Raw genomic sequence first — 21704 nt, forward strand, 5'->3', positions numbered from 1 at the left:
ATCCATAGTAATGTCAAGTAAACCAAATATTTATTTTGTTTCATTCCAAAAAACAAAATACATTTCACTAATGACACAGTAAAACAAAAAGGCCATGAATATTTCCCACTAAAAAGATTAACAAAAACAATTTCAATCAAAGACTAATTAAAAAAGTAAACTTAAGTATGATACTTTGATTTTTTTTTTCATTTATGCTTGCTTCAGACATGTTTCTTTTTTCTCTTTCTTTCTATAAATTAGTTTTAATATATTGATTATTGTTTGAAAAATGGAGTGAAGATTGTTTTATTTATATATTTTGAAAACATTTATATAGGATTTTGTTTATTTCTATGTTCATAATAATGCTGATTTGAAAGATGGTGTTTGTTTTGTATGTGAAGTGGTGTATCATATTGTTGTTGAAATAAAGTTCTGGGGGAAAAAATGTTGTTTCCCATTGAAATCATAAAAGTACCCAACATACACACTAGCAATTAAATTGCAGTGCAGTTCAAAAATACTTGTGAGTGAAATCATCAACCCTCCCACAGGGCCAACACTATAAAAGCATCATAACAATTCCAAATAAAAGTACATAAAAAAGGCAGTCATTCAAAAATAAATACTGATCGGTATTTATTGCCTTTATAAAAAAATATTTCTCACAAAAAATGCGATTTCCTACTGTTAATATTTTGGCATACAGTAAAATCAATAAGACAATTGCAATGATTACCCAACACTTGTGCTAGTGAAACCGCATTTAAAAAGGAGTTTTGATAAGTGTAAAGTGAGTCCTTAAGTGGTTTTATTGTAATACTTCCATTAAAAATGTTAATTCATATTTGTTTTCTATTGCATATACATATATATATATATATACACACACTAAACCCAAAACCAGTGAAGTTGGCACGTTGTGTAAATCGTAAATAAAAACAGAATACAGTGACTTGCAAATCCTTTTCAAACTATATTCAATTAAATAGACTGCAAAGACCAGATATTTAATATTTGAACTGGAAAACTTGCAGTTTAAATATTAGCTCATTTGGAATTTGATGCCTGTTGGTTGGTTTTCAACCTTGCCAATTAAGTGCAGTGATTTCTCCAGATTCTCTGAACCTTTTGACAATATTATGGACTGTAGATGGTAAAATCCCTAAATTCCTTGTAATAGCTCGTAAAATTTTTTTGTTCTTAAACTGTTGGACAATTTGCTCACGCATTTGTTCACAAAGTGGTGACCCTTGCTCCATCCTTGTTTGTGAATGACTGAGCATTTCATGGAAGCTGCTTTTATACCCAATCATGGCACCCACCTGTTCCCAATTAGCCTGTTCACCTGTGGGATGTTCCAAATAAGTGTTTGATGAGCATTCCTCAACTTTCTCAGTCTTTTTTGCCACTTGTGCCAGCTTTTTTGAAACATGTTGCAGGCATCAAATTCCAAATGAGCTAATATTTGCAAAAAATAACGTTTTCCAGTTCGAATGTTAAATATCTTGTCTTTGCAGTCTATTCAATTGAATATAGGTTGACAAGGATTTGCAAATCATTGTATTTTGTTTTTATTGACACAACGTGCCAACTTCACTAGTTTTGGGGTTTGTGTACCGGTGTATATATATATATATATATATATATATATATCTCTTCTGGTTTCTTTCTTTTCATAATACTTAACTATATTCATGTACAGTATGCGTGTGTATGTACATCTGCATGTGTATATATGTATTGTGTATACATAATATATATATAGTTTTTCTAATTATTGATAATCGTCGAATTGAAATATGTCTTGTTTGTCTCCTACCCCCTGTTTAGTGTTGTGTTTTGTGGGCTTTACATTGCCAGCATTTCAATGTATACTGCTGTATATGTGTTATAAAAATTGAAAATCTTAAATAAATCTATAAAAAAAAAAAACATATATCCATTTGGATGACCACAGTTTTTGAGTTAAGTTTTCTTCCGTTCTCTGCTTCAGTGTTTACACCATTTCAGCCCACTTTATATAAGCGTAAAACACATGTTTTGACACTGGATTGGTGGTTCTGCAAGCCATCCATCTTCTCTACAGTTCACCTGTAAGGGAGAGAAAAGGCTGTATAACCCTCTTGCGCTTTCAAATACACACCATTCCTCACGGTACACATTCTACCTGTTGCCTTTCAGGTACGTTGACGGCAAGTTTGTTACTTTTCACGCAGGTTACAACTGCTGGCATGCCGTGCAATGCAACTCACACATTCAACTGTTCACAGCAGCTGCCAGGTCAGGTGAAGTCATCCAAAGGCAGGGATGTCATACCTCTTTTGCTATTTTTCCATCCTCAAGGCTTGCAATCACAGGTCGGTGAGTTCATCCATTGTCAAGGTCCATTTCCTCATGCAGATTCAACAGATCTGTATGTTCTCAGACGAAAACCACAACAAACCATCTACACTTTCCCTCTACCCCCCCGCCTACCCTCCACGTCCACTCCCAGGGCTATCCTTGTATATTCGTACGCCACGTAGGACACGCTGACGGCAGGGATGACTTTCAGCAAATTGGGGGAAATTCCACGATAAAGACCTGCCACACCCTCTCGGGTGACAATGGTGTGAATCAGGGTGGACATGGAAAGCTTAGGGGATCCTTTCACGGAGTCTGTTGGGAGAAAAAAAAAAGCTCCATCAGCATACTCATTTGTAACGGGTGTCATGTATCTAGCATGTCAGTTGCTTACTAAATTTGGATTGATTAAAAATGTGTGCATTGCCCCACTCTCAAATAGTATCTACACCTATGATCTTAGTGTTACACGGCTTTTAGCATCAGTCCCCTTGCAGGTTACAGTAATGTGTGACATGCCTGTCCACATATAAACTACAGCATACATGTGTACAACAGTATGCTTGTCCAGATTTTCCATAATTTTCAAAAAAAATTTAAATTATAGTTTTACACACAGAAAATCATGCAAATACATACAAATGACAAATGAAATGGATAAATCAACATTCAACTAGGTTTGTACGGTATACCGGTATTAGTATAGTACTGCGATACTAATGAATCATATTCGGTACTATACCGCCTCTGAAAAGTACCGGTCCAATAGAATGGAAAATGACACAATATGTTACTGCATACGTCAGCAGCTAAATCATGAGCCTTTGTTTGCTTACTTACTAATAAAAGACAAGTTGTCTTGTATGTTCACTATTTTATTTAAGGACAAACTTGCAATAAGAAACATATGTTTAATGTACCCTAAGATTTTTTGTTAAAATAAAGCCGATAATGCAATTTTTTTGTGGTCCCCTTTATTTAGAAAAGTATCGAAATCATTTTGGTAACTTTACCGGTACCGAAATATTGGTATCGGGACAACACTACATTCAACTTTATTCGCACCTGTATTAAAGACTGTCGTTGGAACGGGTGAGCCACACGGACGCCACCTTCGTACTTTGCTACCAGTTCTTTCTTGAATTCAATAGTGTTTCACACCGTCTTTATCAAAATGCTGACACAAGTGTTGTATCCAAGACGACTGCAGAGCTGCACGATCAATCAACATTGAGGTTTCAATTAGTAATTAGTATTATGTAACTGCAAGAGGCTGAGGTTTTTCCCCCCCCCTCCGCCGTCACGGGCATTTAAGTGACAGACATTTTCGCCAGTCAGAATTGTTGAACCTTTATTTGTCTCTCGCTTCAAACATGGAGAAAGACACCTTTCAGCACCTGAGTGCGTTTATTTAACAGTAGAATTAAATGAACACAGTGAGCCCTCTTTTTTAGACATTTACAATCTTTGTCTCCGTGAACAAGTGAGAATGTCGTGACCACGTGATGGCAATAAACAAAAAGACAAGGTTTACTTTTTTAACGGGGTAAAAATGCATTTTAAGATGTTCAATATTTATTTAAGTAAAATTTTTGCTTATGGAAATAAGTCCATTTTATTTTTTGTTTGTTTATTTATTTAGGATAACAAAGTTATTTACCTTCCAATTACAGTATGATGATAAACAATTCTACAGTAATGAGAAATAAAAGCGTATAGCCTTGCATTATTAGTATATATTATGATTACATTACATTATAAACACTGTATAGTTTTTATCGGTATTTCTTCAATTTAAAAGCATGGTGTAGACAAAAGCTCTGAGTCTGCATAAAGCCTAATATTTCTTAAAGTAAATTATTGCAAATTGTTCTAATGTGTGGCACCTTAAGACAAGAATATGTTTATTGACAGTCTAAAAGTAACATACTTTTCTTCACTTGTTATTTTCGCAGTTTTATGCATTTTTATGTATGAAATATAAAAATCGCAAATCGAATCGCAATTTTGGAGAGAAAAATCGCTATTAGTTTTTTTGTCAAAATAGTGCAGCTCTAAACAATCGTCTGCTTAACTAATGCAATCACACGCATGCGATGGACAACACTTTACGGCACAACCCATCACACTGTCGTGAATCCACAACCCAATAGATGTGCAGGCATCCCTTGCCACAGTGCGCGTTACAAATTTTTCTACTGCAGATTTTTTTTTTTTTTAGCAGTCTACGTATTTTGGGCCTTAATTAAGCATTTTCAAGCATAACAATGGCTAAATGAACTAAAAATATCAATACTACAGTAGTATTGTCCACCAATCAGTGTTGTGGCCACTGATTGGTTTAGCGTCAAGCAGCATTACTACTGTATATGGGTTTAAATGAGTGTAAGGGTGACTAAAAGGTGTTATTTCATGTTTAGAGGACTCTCATAATGTTAAAAATCATATTTAGAAAGCAGTACAAAGCTTGGTGTATGGTCTCGCTGTGAAAATATTGGATTTACAATTAATAATTCCTACTTCGCAAAAATGAATGCTAGGAACCAATTAAGAGTAATAAACAAGGGATTACAGTATGCTACAAATCACAACTTTCTTTAGACCTATAGTGGATTATTTTGCTGTCGTACTCAATAATAAAACACACAGACAAAGGGCCTGATTTACAAAGAATCCAAATACCACGCGGTAACCAGCATGTGCAATCTATAAAATAGCGTGTAGTATTAGTGGGCGTGTGATTTACTATTTTAATGATGTTAGATCTGTGTTGTTGTTGTTGTTGGGGACAAGTGTTGTAAATTAGCTTTGGCTACAAACACTATGATGCATACATTGGATAACTGTTTCAGATATCTATGTTTCTGTCCCTATTTCAAATAAACCTTTATATATATATATATATATATATATATATATATATATATATATATATATATATATGTATGTGTGGGGAAAAAAAATCACAAGACTATTTCATCTCTACAGGCCTGTTTCATGAGGGGGGTACCCTCAATCGTCAGGAGATTTTAATGGGAGCATTCGCATACCATGGTTTATATAGGGCACAGAGTGGGTGGGTACAGGCTGGCCTAGGGGCGTGGTGATTGGTTCATGTGTTACCTAGGAGGTGTTTCCGTCTATGGCGGCATGTTGTTACAATTTCGCTGCGCTTGTTGAGGGATGACAGGTCTGGACGGTAGATAATAAACAGTTTCTCTTTCAAGCATAGGTTGCATCTTTTATTACCACTATTGTAAGGTGTGCTGGATGCAAGAATTTGCCATGTTATTGAATATTCAACATTATTGTCTTTGAGGTCCCAAATGTGTTTGCTGAGTTCTGTGGTATTTCACAGGTTTTTGTTCCTGAAAGAAGCCTTGTGGTTGTTCCATCTGGTTTTGAATTCACCCTCGGTTAATCCTACATATGTGTCGGATGTGTTAATGTCCTTGCGTATTACCTTAGATTGGTAGACAACTGATGTTTGTAAGCATCCCCCGTTGAGGGGGCAATCAGGTTTCTTTCGACAGTTACATGCTTTGTTGGTTTTGGAGTCGTTCTGACTGGGGGTCGACGGCTCATTTGCAATTGTTTTGTTGTGGTTTGAGATGATTTGTCGTATATTGTTCATGCAGCTGTAGCTCAATTTGATGTTGTTCTTGTTGAATACTTTTCTTAGGTTGTTGTCTTTGGGAAAGTGTTTGTCAATCAGATTGAGGAATTTGTGTCCAATGTTCGTTGAGACGTTTTTGCTGTATGGGGGGTTTCCCCACACATACATATATTGCGCTCTACTACGGTATCGAGCACTATTTTTTGGATAACCTTATTAAGACATATATATATATATATATATATATATATATATATATATATATATATATATATATATATATATACTAACACTGTGTGTACAATTGAAAATTGAGGATTTTGCATGTACTATACAGGGCATCACCACGGAGGCATTCTCATTTACTGCACATTCATGTTATCATGCTCCTACCTGTGGCGATTTTTTGTTATGGTTTCAAACAAGGAGGAGACATGTACCACTTTTTATGGGCATTTTGTAAGCAGTCGTGCAGTGCATCTACATTGACAATTTTTTTTTTTTTTTTTTTGAAGGTGCATGCTAACGTTAACATGCTAACATTTCATGCTACCATGTTAGCCTATTTTGTATGTTTAAACCTAAAAAGCATGGTTTTTGATACTTGGCGCCATCTTACAAGCATGTTAACGTCTTCTATATTAGCATGCTAATGTTAGCCTGCTATTGGAAAATGGCTCTTGGCGCCATCTCAGAAGTATGTTTACTTCTCCAATGGCAGCATGCTAATATTTCATGCTAGCCTTTTAGCTAATTATGTCCGTTTAAACATAAAAATCATGGTTTTTGATACTTGGCGCCATCTTTAAGCATGTTAACTTCTTCTTTATTTGCATGCTAATGTTAGCATGCTGAATGTTATGCTAGCATTGTTGCTAATTACCTTCCTATAAACCTACAATTTTGATACATTGCGCCGTCTTGCAAGTATTGGTTCCCAGTTGGTATTATGGTAGCTTTTTAGCTTCTATCGACCCGGGTCCAGAGGTTCAGAGCACAGATATCAGGCCCATCAAAATTTCCGTGAGAATTTTCTAATCTAGAACTATGGTATTAAGACATTAATATTGACTTATTGGGGGTATATTTATTCTATCAGACGTTTGTGTGAAATTAGACATGCACTTTGGGATAGGCTGATTGGCAACGCTAAATCTTCCCTACTGTGTGAGTGTGAATATGTATCTGTCTATTTGTGTTGGCCCTTCGATGGGGTGGCGACTTGTTCAGCTGCACCCTGCCTTTCGCCTGAGTGCAGCTGTGATAGGCTCCAGCCTCCCACGACCCCAAAAGGGACAAGCAATTGAAAATGGTTGGATGGATGTATTAGAAGTGGTTCATGAATCATGGCTAAAATGTGTTTAGTTATTTCGCAGAGACTTGCAGACACTGCGGGCAGCAAAAAACCATAAGATTTGTTTGCACTCCTAACCTTGAGCTTGCATTCGGGTGCGGATCAATGCAAGAGGATAACTTGCCAGCTGCCCACAGGTACTGGAGACGGCACCACAGCCAACTAGTACCATGACCCCTGGGTCAGCCACGCCTCTGTTCCTATTCAGCCATGCAAACTTTAGAGTCTGAGGAATAGAAGCATTAAGAGGGAATTCAACAAGATGTATATATTAAGAGAAACATGCTACTACGGTCATGTTGGTCTGACCTCGTAGACTGCCAGGTCGATGCCGGCATAAGGCACAATGCTTAATATGTTGGGAACATAACCCTTGTAGAAGGCCGCAATGCCTTCCATCTGCAAGATCTGCTTGGCACAGTCAGTCATTCCTGAGAACTGGCCTGTTTTTCTTAGTGTGAGACGAGTCTTCAGGACCTGTCAATATTGTAAGAGTGAATATTTGTGTATATTGTGGTGTTTGATTGTGTATTGACTTGATATTACCTCTAATGGGTAGATGGCTGTCTGAGCTATTGCCCCAGCCAAAGAGCCAGCAAGAAATCTCTCATAAACCCTGAGATTTTTGGTATCCTTTCTGCCACACATTATGAGCTTGATCTAGAAAAAATAATAATAAATGTTAACATTGAGATGTAAAACTGGACACATATTAAAGTTACCGTATTTTTTCGGAATACAAGCCATTTTTTCCCCCTACGCTTTGTACCCTGCGACTTATAGAACGGTACGGTTAATTTATGGATTCTTCTTTGCCTATGACCATAATGTTTGTATTCAACAAATAGTTTCTAACATCAACACTGACACAGACACTGAAATTGATGCTTAGTATTGGGCCTCATTTGTTGAGAATCAAGCATTCAAAGCCAGTCAGTTATTGTTTATGCTATGGCGCCATCTTTTGGACGAGTTCGCTCACTGCAGGTGCTGGATGTTGAACATGTACTTCCTGTTTTGTGCCTTGAACCGGATGTATATCCCGTTTCGTCTACTATTTGTACGTAGTGCTTCTGCTCGAAATAATTCTTCATTCATCACTCCAAGCAACATTTGTAAGTTTTAAAATATAACTGAAATAATTCATACTTACAAAGTGTTTTCATGCATATTTGTACGCGCTATCGTAATGTAATCAAGCTAGCGTCGTTTGCATTAGCGAATATGCTAACACGTGTCTGTGTTTGTATCATTAACTTACAATGGCTTTCTTTTTGTAAATGTTTCAGTTTTGTAAATTCACCAAACCGTCACCATGAGGTTATTGAGTCTGTTAAGCTAATAGAAAAACTAGCTTCCGCAGCTAGTGGGTTTATGACAATGACTTCTGTTTTGTTTGATGATCCGTTTTACTGCCGTGTGACAAGCATCGTTTGGAAACAATTAAGGCATGTAAATAAACATTTACATAATCTTTCTTACCTGTATACAGTACAGGCCAAAAGTTTGGACACGCCGTTTCATTCAATGGGTTTTCTTTATTTTCATGACCATTGTAGATTGTCACTGAAGGCATCACAACTATGAATGAACATATGTGGAGTTATGTACTTAACAAAACAATGTGATATAACTGAAAACATGTTTTATATTCTAGTTTCTTCAAAATAGCCACCCTTTGCTCTGATTACTGTTTTACACATTCTTGGCATTCTCTCGATGAGCTTCAAGAGGTAGTCACCTGAAAGGGTTTTCACTTCTCAGGTGTCATAGTTTTGATGCCTTCAGTGACAATCTACAATGTAAATAGTCATGAAAATAAAGAAAAAGCATTATAATGAGAAGGTGTGTCCAAACTTTTGGCCTGTACTGTATATTTGCGGCTTAATGGTCCGGTGTAGCTAATATATGTAAAAATATTAATTTCTTCTCAAATTTGGTCGGAGCGGCTTAAATACCGATGCGCTCTATAGCCCACTGATGAAGAATAAGGAAAAGATTTGGATAAGACTGCAGATAATGCTCATGTGTGTCGTGACATTGCCAACTACTGGCCTGGCATGCATATTACACTGTTTTTTTGCAGGTTAGAGTGAACTGGGATCATTTTTACATGATTGTCTGAAATTGAAAACAAACAAACAAATAAATCCTGTTTTTACTAAACCATTGTTGCGTAAACGTACAATAAGTAGGCCAGGCCCCCACAGACAGTGTTATGTTTCAATCAAGGAACGTGTCAATTCACCTGTTCATAAGCTGTAAACTTGATTGCGGTCTCTGGGGCAATTTTAAGAACATTGATACCATTGCCCCTCCAAAATGACTGCACTCCTCCTTCTTTCACCATGTACTGAAAACCACTCAGCACATTGCCTCTAAACATAGACGAACCATAAACCTGCCAAAGCACATCAGGAAGATATTATCACTAAATGGCCATGAATAGACACAATAATGATGATTTAGTTCTGATAGAAGAGGTACACTAATACTTCCAAACTCACCTGTCGGAATACTTTGAGGCGGTCTAATGGGGCGGTCCCACTCCGTGATACTGATCCGGCCAAAGCTCCCGCCATTAAATGTCGCCACACATAACCAGACTTCTTCTCCTCTTCTGAAAATTCATCTGGAACCGTCAGCTGCTCGCCTAAATCCAGCATCTACTGAGGACAACAATTCAGAAAGGATAAAATACAGTGGAACCTCAATTTACGAACCACGCTGCTTGTGAACTTTTCGATTTACAAACTTTTAGATCGAGCCAAATATGCCTCTGTGTGCGAGCTATGTGTCTGTTTACGAGTGCCTAGTCACTTCTCAGCGCGTCAGCGTGTGTTTTTTCGCCTTTTTACAAGTTTTCTCTATTTTGCTAACTCAATATGAGCCCCAAAAAGACAACAAACAGACCAGCATGGAAAGAAGTAGGGAATCACTGTGAAGTAAAAACAAATACAGTATTTGCAAGGAGGAACAGCACTTTTTGGGGGATTTTGTCTATTGATTAATTGATTGAGACTTTTATTAGTAGATTGCACAGTACAGTACATATTCCGTACAATTGACCACTAAATGGTAACACCCGAATAAGTTTTTCAACTTGTTTAAGTCGGGGTCCACGTTAATCATTCATAATCCTTATGTAAGACAAGAACACATATGTTTGTCTTTTTTTAATGCATTCTAAATAGTAAATAAATGTGCTCAATTACAATTGAGTTTATGGGAGTCGCTCTATTCTGCCTATAAAACGCTCTAAAAACATCAACTTTGTCGCTAACTCCCACCAGTCTGTCATGTTTGACGCTACTAAAGAACGGTGATTGGATATATTCCGAACTTGTCCCAACTATCTACAAGATTGAATTAAATATGATTGGATTTTGTTCATGTTAACATTTTCGTCAACACTGATTTACTGAGGGCTGAGGGGAGTGGTGTGTGAGTCTGGGTGTGCGCGGATTAACAGAGCGCTGACAACCGAGATACTAGTGTATCGTGTCCCTTTTTTAGCAGGTTTCTCCGCTACTGCCGATAATTTTGTCATAATCACTCTTGCTCTCTGATGTGTGGCCGAAACCTGACACTGTGTGCGCTTCATTTAACCAAACTGTAATAACGCACAACTTTACATTCTCAGTAACGGCAACGGCGTTGCAGCGAGGAGAACAGTAATTAATTAGATTACTCGTTACTGGAAAAAATAACGCTGTTATTACCAACGATTTCTGATTATTTGTGAGGGCACCAAAAGGACTTCTGTGTGTGCGCACGTGTTGGTATAGCACCGCATACAGAGAACATCAGCTTATTGTTGTTGTTTTGGCTTGTTAATAAAGATAAAGTTGATCCAGCACCCCCTTGTTATGTTTGTTTGACATACAGCACGTTATATTGTATTCAAAGTGTTAGTTAGTTTCAGTTTATTTCAAACATGCATACACTACAATTACAGTGCATGCAAATCTTCAATAAAATATAGACTTTTGTCAAGGCTGGAACCCATTATTCATATTTACATTGTTTCTTATGGAGAAATGTACGAACCCGGTTGGCAAATTGAGATTCCACTTTTATTACGTACTGTGTCTATGCGTTTTATTGTCATTAACAAGAATGTGTGTTTGCTTGGACGCCACAACCACAATAAATCTTAGTCAGTGCGTGTAGCCTTGCCATTGAACGTTTCCAGTAGCGTGCCACATCCTCCATATTTGTGAGTGGGTTAAACAGGAAGTAGTCACGCCACTCATTCCAGTCAATGGTCATGGTCCCGTCCTTGTCTATACTGGGTGACACACATAAATACAGAGGTAGACTATTTGATTGGGAATCTGAGCCTCAACATTTGACATGTATCTTACATAAACACATACAGCAAAGCAGTAAACAGCACTTTCGCTCACACTTGACATGGTTAATATGTACTCGCACTGCTATTGGGTGAACAACTTGATAGATAATGCAAGTTTTGGATTGATTGACAAGCAATGGTGCCCATAGCACTTTGGAGCATTTAGACTGGCAAAAAAAATCACATCTGTGTAATCTGAGGGCAAAAAAATCTGATTTGGTGTGCAGCATAAACGCCCCAAATCAGATTTTTTGGATTGGATTGCGAACGATAGGCAAAAACAGTTCTCATTTAAGACACAGTAACCGCACACCTTTTTAAAATCTTGGTGGCGGCCCGTAGGCTGATTTTCAAGCCAACAGCGTGGAGAGACTGCTGGATCTCTGCAGCGTCGATCAGACCTAGAAGCAGACACACGTCATGTCAACAAGAACATATGAAACCATTCAGATTTCGTTCGGGGGACTTCCACAGACCATCTTTGTTCTTGTCCAGGCTACGGAACATGAGTTTGAGCTGCTCTTCATGAGTACGAAGATACTGGGTGAACTCCTCAAAGTCAAGCACTCCATCCTGGTTGATGTCCCCTGCCTCCACAATCTAAAAACACAGACAGATAGTTGAGAGAACATTTGTGTCTCTCTCGGGGAAACTTAAAAAACAATTGTTCTACTGTATTTCCAGTAGGATTAATAGACGCAAGTATCAACATATTACTTACCACGTAACAACAAAGGTAGTTCTGCTTCTAGTTGGTTCATTTTTAATATCGGCAACACACATTTAATGTGGGTGAGCTTCAGGAGGAAAAAACACATTTGATTTTTGAAATTACAGTACCAGGTGGGTTCCACTGTTCTTATATTTTTTGTTTTCATAGAGAGTGCTACCCTGCCAGCCTTTTGGCTTGTCTCCGTGCTAGTATGCCATTCTCATCTTACAAAGTCCTGCTCCTTGGAACAAAAATAGACATCATGTTGGCCTTTACATTTGCACACAAACACAGACACTGAGCCAAGTGCGTGGCCCACATGTTATGCCAAAACACATAGTTAAAAGGGTCATATTATTATTTATTTTCAACATTTAAAACATTACCCTGTGGTCTACACAACATGTAATGGTGGAGTTAGGGTCAAAATGTTGCTAAGATTTAGTTTTACAGATCATCCTCAAGCAGCTTTCTGATTGTCTCCTCAGAATGCACGGTCTTATTTAAGTGCAAAAGTCCTCCTCGATGCCAAGCCCCCGTCGACTGCGTCTCCACCCCGTCAGCCATGTTGTATTTTTTAGCGCTTCCATATCGAGTCCACTGACGAATATTTTTCTAGAAGAAATGGAGGATTTTAGCATGCATGTGCATGTACGAGCCAGTCTGCCCAGCAACAAGAGGATAGAGAAAAATAAGGAACATGTGACTACAACTTTGGACTACAACTGGATACAAATAGTGGACTAGCGCAAAGCTCTTTGGGTAAACCTCTACCATGTAAGGAGACATCCGTTGGAACTAAGGCAAAATACCCCAAAATCGTCTCAAATTCCAAACGACCCATTTAGAGCAAGTTGGAAGAAGGCAAAATTGTTTTATAAATACCTACGCCGTGCCTCTGTGGTTTGATTTCAAATTTTTGGGACTTATGGGCATCCCAAATACACCAAAACAGGTGCCATCAGGTAATAACATTTGGTTTTGCATAATAGGTCCCCTTTAAATGAAAACTGAGAGGACAGATTATGTTCATATAATATGATTATGTTGTGTACAGCTGCTGTTGCATTGCAATACTTTTCAAACTTCAATGCTGTGAGTCATCATTAAAGCCTTCACCTGCATTGGGGATTAGTGTCCAAACATTGTTTAACAAGCTTGTTGTGTGACGTTTTATTGTCAGCTGCGAATGCAGGTGTCTGCAGGTAAAAACTGGTCTAACCTTCTCTAATGAAGCTTTGGACAGCCCTCGGCCTGCCAGGCCTTTGCGCAGTTCATCTATGTCAATGCATCCATCTTTGTTGAGATCCAGCTGGTCAAACAGCTCTCCCCAGTACTCCTCCCTCTCCTGGTCCTGAGCAGGGTCTGCATCGGGCTGGCAGTGGGCCCTCTGGAGCCAGGTCCTTGCAGGGGCCATTAAAGCCTTCAGTTAACTGAGTGGAATATAATGGAAACAATTCATACATCTATTAAAAAAAACATCATATCGTATTACAAAAAAATACATCATTGTACAAGTGCATCTCAATAGAGTTAAAATATCATATGATGTTTAGTTCAGACTAAGAGTTTTTACAAGTAATTTACTTATTTCAGCGTGTATCAGTAGTTTGAAATATTAAACTTTTTGACAATTTCTCAAATGTTATAAGATAATGAATTACAGTTGTTTTTATTATCTATAATCAATACAATTATTCAGAAATTAAAACTACATTCTTGAAATCTTTCAGTCTGTATGTTAGTTAGGAAACAGAATATAAGGGTTATACTTTTTGAAATAACCTACTGAAATAAACACATTTTTCAAAAGGTATTCTATTTCATTGAGATGTACCCATATATTTTAGGGTGTCCATCCAGGCGTTTTCCAGCGAGGATCGCATACTCAAAAATCTAAGAATTTACATAAGGCCACTGAGATATCTTCAAATATTTTGTTTTTATTTTTTTATATTTTTCATTAAAACTATTACAAATATTTATTATGTTTTATTAGAGCTATCAAATTTAACGAGTTAACGCATGTGATTAAATTAAAAAAAAAAAATAGACCCCGTTTGTGTAAGACTGTTGAGCATATCAATTACATAAGTTTAGTAAAACATTTAAAAACTATTTCATGTATTGCATTGCATATTGACAATAAAAATGTATTGGTGTCAAAATATTGGGGTATTTTCTAAGTTAATTTAAATTATGCATGCCAGTAATTTACTGTGATTTATCATGATTATTCGCAATTGAAAAGTGTGAATAAAAAAATCATCATTTGACAGCACTAGTTTTGATATAAAATTGTTACAAATTATTTGTCTTATAAACAGTATAAGACCCAAATCATCAAAAGCATAATGAAGCTCTCAGAGTAAAACACTGATGCTAGCAAGAGGAGTCCATAAACGCAAGCCAAGAATACTAAAATAATATCTAAAGAGCAAACATTTTTTCATTAAAATATTGAAAAGCTGCTGCTGATGTGTTTTACAGAGACGCAGCTCGTAAAAGATACCATAGAAGTCTGCTTTCCAAGGTAAATATTGTACATTACATTACTTTATCAACGGTAATTGTTTCTAGAAGATTCTGTTGTATTGTTTTTCATACAATATGATATTTAAAATGATTTTTTTCTTTTTGTAAAGCATGTTACATGTAATATAATCTTTCCAATAATTTTTTGAAGTACGACCTGCGTCACAGAACAAATTAAACTCATATTCTGAGACACAGGAAGGCTTTTGGGGTAAAAACCCAAAGGATTTGAATGATTATTTTGCAATATTGACATGTTTTAGGATGATCTTAAAAAAACCAAAAACCTATTACAAATAATTTGTAATGTTTTAAATACTATATATTTCATATATTTTCTTTATGTTTTTAAAGGCTAAAAAACATAATACTATTACGGTATATGTATTATATATATTTGTGTGTTAATATTAGCTATCAATATCAACATTTAAGTTTTTTATCTTTACATTGTGCTCTATTTCTTCCCACTTTTGCTGGGTTTTAATTGTTAAAATTATATTTCTACAATATGAGACGGGCCAATAAAAAATAGACCATGGGCCATGAATGGTTTTTGCGATGCGCTTTGGACACTGGTGTAATGGAATGCCTTTAATACTTGGCTTAGATACAAATTGTAACTTTTTGGTTTTGGAGAAATAGTAATTAATCATTTGTCTTATACGGTATATACATTATACATTAGTAGATAAGTGTAGGTGACTCCCACTGTTCTGTACTGTCTAATAAATAGAGGTACCAGCTTATACTTAAAAGGGTACAATGCTTGTCGCTGGGAATGTACATTTTTTAAATCAAATCAAATCAAATCAACTTTATTAAGACATTTCTGTACCCTTTAGTCCAGGTCCATTATGGGGTACCTTATCAATTTGTACCAGTTAAAGTACAATCTTCATAACTTGATTTTGGGGGTGATCCGGATCATTCCTATCACGTTACCTTACATTTATGCTACAAGGCTCAACTTTTATGTGTGTGCAGGTTATTGGCCCGCCTCCACCCACAGAGACTAAGACAGTGGATGACTGACAAGAGGGTTGGCAGTTTCTTTCATTTCACTATAGAAGTGTTCCTTGAATCTTTGAGATAGCTCAAAAAGTGAAAGGTGGATTTTGATTAAACCTTCAGGAAAAGGCACAAGGAACAAGTGGTTATATTATACTACTATACAGCCCAAAGTGTTTGACATAGTAGGAACCTCTTAAAACAGTGTTTTTAACCACATCTGTTTTTCAGCCGAGATCCTAATGAGCCGCAGCGGTACTCAGTTGTAATACACTTTTCAACTACTTGTGGTAGTAATGACAATATCAAACAAATATAAGAAGTCTCGGGCAAAAGTCATGGAGAAGTTTCTTTTAAGTGCAAAGATTATCACTAAAGTGGTGAAGCTCATTTTTTTAATTTAAGAAACATATACATTATTTATTATTAAAATAGCGGAAAAAATGTCTTTTAGAACTGCGCAATTGTATGTACAATTATTTTAAATACATGTTATGAGTCTCTTCTTTTGCAGTATATTTGCTTAGTATTTAATTTTGTAATTAGTCTGATTGAAGCCTTGATAAAACCCATTGTGATTGCACACATTTGATAGGGTTGCTAACCTATTAAACTGAAAGTATGTTAGATATAATTAACATTTAAATAAAAAGTAAGATGACTAATTAAGTGTTAATATTTGAGTGGGCCCGACCCCTCTGTCGAAAAAAGTTGGGCCCCCAGGTCAAAAAGGTTATGAACCCCTGTCTTAAACGATAGTGCCAGGATGATGTAAAAGTGTAAACTCATAATTAAAGAGAATAAAAGCTCAATACAAGACAATAAGTAAAATATTAAAGGGATCTAGAATAAGATTATGTCAAAACTGACAGACACAAGTTAATAGAATAGAGCTGATGGCAATAAACAATGATGCCAATAACAGTAAACATTTTTATCAATAATATTAATATTATAATTAATAATGGGCAAAATGCCTTAATTATAATTATGCTATTAGTATGCCCCATTTAAAACACTACTAATAATAGGTATTGTCTAAGTCAGGGGTGCCCATTACGTCGATCGCAAGCTACCGGTCGATCGTGGAGGTTGTGTCAGTCGATCGCCAGCCAGGCATTAAATAATATACCTAAAAATTAGCGATCGTTAATCTTCACCAAGACGTCACTTTTGTCACTTGATTGACATTCACGGCACCCGAGGTTCTTGTGAGAGGCTGCTGGCTACTGCCAGATCATTATTAAGAAAAAATGACCGACAGGAAGGCGAGAAACACTTTTTATTTCAACAGACTCTCGCGCCGTACCTGCCGTCAAAACTCTGAAGACCGACTGCACAGTTCCTATCTTCACAATAAAAGCCCTGCTTCATCCTGCCTGCGCTAACAAAATAAGAGTCCCAGAAAGCTAGCAAGCTACGGAGTTTGCCGCCAATGTATTTCTTGTCAAGTGTATAAAAAGGAGTATCGAAGCTGGACAAATAAGATGCCAAAAACTAACCACTTGATTGCGGTGTTGGACAGAAAGGAGGACTTTTTTTCTCCTCCATTTGAAAATGTGGACGTTATCAGCACCACTGTCTGATTCCAATCAATGCAAGTCATCAGAATTCTTGTCTTCATAGGAATCTATATGTGTTAAACATGCTTGTATTATCATTAAACACCTTTAACTTGTTAACAAAAACATATCTTTCATAAATAAATAAATACAAATTATATATATGAATGAGGTCAATTGAAAAGTAGCTCGCCTACAGAAAAAGTGTGGCCCATAAACACATTCATAATGCAGCAGGAACTCTTAGGGTCCTGTTTAAATTAGGGATGTCCGATAATATCGGACTGCCGATATTGTCGGACGATAAATGCTTTAAAATGTAATATCGGAAATTGTCGGTATCGGTTTCAAAATGATCGGTATCGGTTTCAAAAAGCAAAATTTATGACTTCTTAAAACGCCGCTGTGTACACGGACGTAGGGAGAAATACAGAGCGCCAATAAACCCTAAAGGCACTTTCTCTGCGTGCCGGCCCAGTCACATAATATCTACGGCTTTTCACACACACAAGTGAATGAATGCAAGTCATGCTTGGTCAACAGCCATACAGGTTACACTGAGGGTGGCCGTATAATCAACTTTTACACTGTTACAAATATGCGCCACACTGCGAACCCACACAAAACAAGAATGACAAACACATTTCGGGAGAACATCCGCACCGTAACACAACAGAACAAATACCCAGAACCCCATGCAGCACTAACTCTTCCGGGACGCTATAATATACACCCCCCGCTACCCTCAACCCCGCCCACCTCAACCTCCTCATGCTCTCTCAGGGAGAGCATGTCCCAAATTAAAAGCTGCTGTTTTGAGGCATGTTAAAAAAAATAATGCACTTTGTGACTTCAATAATAAATATGGCTTTTTTCCATAACTTGAGTTGAATTATTTTGGAAAACTTTGTTACATTGTTTAATGCATCCAGCGGGGCATCACAACAAAATTAGGCATACTAATGTGTCAATTCCACGACTGTATATATCGGTATCGGTTGATATCAGAATCGGTAATTAAGAGTTGGACAATATCGGCAAAAAAGCCATTATCGGACATCTCTAATGCTTATCTTTTTACTGTATATCACCTTGTACTCTTTATTTATGGTAGTATATAGGTATATTTCTGAACTCATGTTGTACTTATGAGAGAACATTGTTTAATTGATTTACTTAGTGGTAAAGAAATGTTTTTGTCTCGCATAACTATTTTTGAGAGTGTATTTTTTTTGGTAAGTGTGCATTGCATACGTGTCTAATCTGTAGGTGTTAAAAACAAAACAAAGATATGACAGAAAGTAAATTCATTGCACAAACAATCACAGTCTTGTAGAATATATTTGTGTGTATTTCACAAGCTACCTGGCAAAAACTTCTGACTAATATTAGAACAACTGACTTGCTGTTTCCCCTTCAAACCTTTCAAGGCAGGGGATGAAGAAAGATTTAAAGCAGACTTACCAGAAACCGAAGTGAAAGCAGACTTGACGCAGGACCAGCATGATCTGTAAATGATGCAGGTTTGTGTTTTAGTCTAGCCCAAAATGAAGCTCTCCTGTCGGACACACTTACTGGCGACTCCTCCCCGCGAACCAGGAAGCCACGCCATTAGTCCCGCCTCTGGTGTCCATCACAAGATGGCCGTCGCAGCTTGTGTCTCTTACGGCAGGACAAGAAGACACGTACATTGGGGATGGTTTCACAATTATTATGAAATGTTTCTTCATAATTTCACATCGAGTACAACTGTACAGGCTAGCTGCTACTGCTGTTTACGGAGGTTGCGGGTCGATACGAATAATGAATGTGTCGATACCAATGCCGGCAACAGTATCGGTTTGATACGATGACAGGTCTTTTTTTTAATTTACATTTTTTTAAACATATCAATCAATCAATTAATTAATCAAACAAAAAAAAAGAAAACACCCACATGCAAACACGTGTTCACATGTATACATGCAAACTCCACACAGAAAGACCCTGAGTCTGGGGATCAAACCCACAGCCTTCTTATTGTGAGACACACGCACTAACCCCTGTGTCACCGTGCTGCCCTACATACAATTATGTTGTGCTAAAATAGGTAAACTAAATATATGAATACATTTGTTTCTTAACTAAACTGTCAACAAAATTCAAGTGCAAATGAAAATACAGCTTCACCCCTGTAAGGTCCTGGGTTCAATCCCGGGCTCGGGATCTTTCTGTGTGGAGTTTGCATGTTCTCCCCGTGACTGCGTGGGTTCCCTCCGGGTACTCTGGCTTCCTCCCACCTCCAAAGACATGCACCTGGGGATAGGTTGATTGGCAACACTAACTTGTGTGAATGTTGTCTGTCTATCTGTGTTGGCCCTGCGACTTGTCCAGGGTGTACCCCGCCTTCCGCCCGAATGCAGCTAAGATAGGCTCCAGCACCCCCTGTGACCCCGAACAGGACAAGCAGTAGAAAATGGATGGATGGATGGGCGCTTTACTCATAATTTTTGTGCTTAAGAGACCTCTCCATGACTTTAGATCCAGACTTTTTCTGTTTGTATGAGATTATCATTACTGCCACAAGTGGTGGAAAAGGAGTACAGTCCACCTGGACCAAAGCTGAGAAATAGATCATTTTCACGGCCCAACACTGCTCTAGAACAGGGGTCCCCAAACTTTTTGACTTGGGGGCCGCATTGGGTTAAAAAAATGTTTTCGGGGGCCGGGCTGTATACATATATATGTATATATATATATATATATATATATATATATATATATATATATATATATATCTCGTATTTTTCGGAGTATAAGTCGCACCGGAGTATAAGTCGCACCTGCCGAAAATGCATAATAAAGAAGGAAAAAAACATATATATTATTCGCCAAACTATGAAAAAAAACTGCGACTTATAGTCCGAAAAATACGGTATATATATATATATATATATATATATATATATATATATATATATATATATATATATATATATATATATGTATATATATATATATATATATATATATATATATATATATATATATATATATATATTCCGAGCGTGATGATGTCACGTTATCCATGGGAAAATGCATTTTTAGACAATATGATTTGCCTGAGCGGCTAGGAGACACCGATAGTAACAAGCGGTAGAAAATGGATTAGAAAGGACAGATTAAAAAAATAAAATAAAAATAAAAACATTTTATTTATTTATTTTTTTTAAACTTGGGACTTCCCGCGGGCCGGATTTTGGACGCTGGCGGGCCGTATATGGCAGTGATGTGCGGTCACTAGAGGCAGGTGAGGTGGTGCCTCACCTGCCATCATGGAAAGAAAAAAAATGTAAAAAGAAAAAAAAATTATTAAATTGTTATAGGCTCCAGCGCCCCCCGCGACCCCAAAAGGGAATAAGCGGTAGGAAATGGATGGATGGATGGATGTATCCAGTGATTATACTATAAAGTTATTTTCCGTTTAACTTCACCAGTTTTAGATTATTTTTATTCAAAATCGCTGAATTTTCACATTTGCCGTTCAAATACTGAGAAGAGACGGTGCGGTGATCAGCAGCCAGTTGAGGCACGTCACTCAATTGTGCCTCACCATGGATTGTGGACTCGACTAACTGCTGGCCTGCTGTGCAGTGAGACCGTATTGCTATATGAATTATATTATACATTTCCATAGTTTAGTTAGCTGAGGTATATAATGTACAGTGTATTTTGTCAACAACTGTATGTGTGTAACGTATTTCTTGTGCTGAGCAATCATAAAACTGCTGCGAAGACGCAATGGCTGAGGCTCGCGTAATCCCGCCTCCTGGTGCCGGTTATTGCACCTCCGCCGCAGACTGCACCCCCCGACGGGAGCACCACACCAACCAAAGCCCAAACCCAAACCCTCCACGTGCAAGACCGAATCCACCCAAAAAAGTCACTTAACAAGAAGCCAAAAAGTGCAAAAACAACATTGCTCGCACCGGAGGAGCCGTGAACGACTGCAGGGACACAACATTAGGTACACCTGCAGACTGCAGCACGGATTTCATATTTCATTCATTCACAACTCCTCCAACACGAACACCACTGTTCCCGCACTTATAAGTAAAGGTAAGACCATAATAACGTTTTTTTTATTAAATGTACTTTTTTGTGTGCTACAGTTTGTATGTGTAAAGTTAAAGTTAAGTTAAAGTACCAATGATTGTCACACACACGCTAGGTGTGGTGAAATTTGACCC

General features: G+C 37.3%; 1 protein-coding gene across 4 annotated transcripts in view; it reads right to left on the bottom strand.

Annotated features, from left to right (window-relative positions):
- slc25a23a (solute carrier family 25 member 23a) overlaps positions 1-19219 on the bottom strand; it is a 19263-nt gene extending 44 nt beyond the window's left edge. The window contains exons 1-12 of one of the 4 annotated variants that reach the window (XR_009818016.2): positions 18940-19050; positions 13590-13800; positions 12132-12255; positions 11969-12056; positions 11478-11589; positions 9806-9964; positions 9547-9699; positions 7845-7958; positions 7608-7775; positions 7377-7524; positions 2153-2643; positions 1-2076 (exon numbers count right to left, since the gene is read on the bottom strand). The exon at positions 1-2076 is cut by the window's left edge and continues 44 nt beyond it. Coding sequence is in view for 3 of the 4 variants with exons in the window: in XM_061988138.2 (XP_061844122.2) it covers positions 2432-2643; positions 7377-7524; positions 7608-7775; positions 7845-7958; positions 9547-9699; positions 9806-9964; positions 11478-11589; positions 11969-12056; positions 12132-12255; positions 13590-13784 (1473 nt within the window). In the remaining variant the exon portion in view is untranslated. Of the gene's footprint in view, positions 2644-7376; positions 7525-7607; positions 7776-7844; positions 7959-9546; positions 9700-9805; positions 9965-11477; positions 11590-11968; positions 12057-12131; positions 12256-13589; positions 13801-18939 lie in introns of those variants that run through there. The other 3 variants (XM_061988138.2, XM_061988137.2, XM_061988139.2) reach the window with 3 other exon arrangements.
- Between the last annotated feature and the right edge of the window lie 2485 nt (positions 19220-21704).

This window comes from Nerophis lumbriciformis, linkage group LG27, assembly GCF_033978685.3.
Source record: "Nerophis lumbriciformis linkage group LG27, RoL_Nlum_v2.1, whole genome shotgun sequence".
In the NCBI taxonomy this organism is placed as follows: Eukaryota; Metazoa; Chordata; class Actinopteri; order Syngnathiformes; family Syngnathidae; genus Nerophis; species Nerophis lumbriciformis.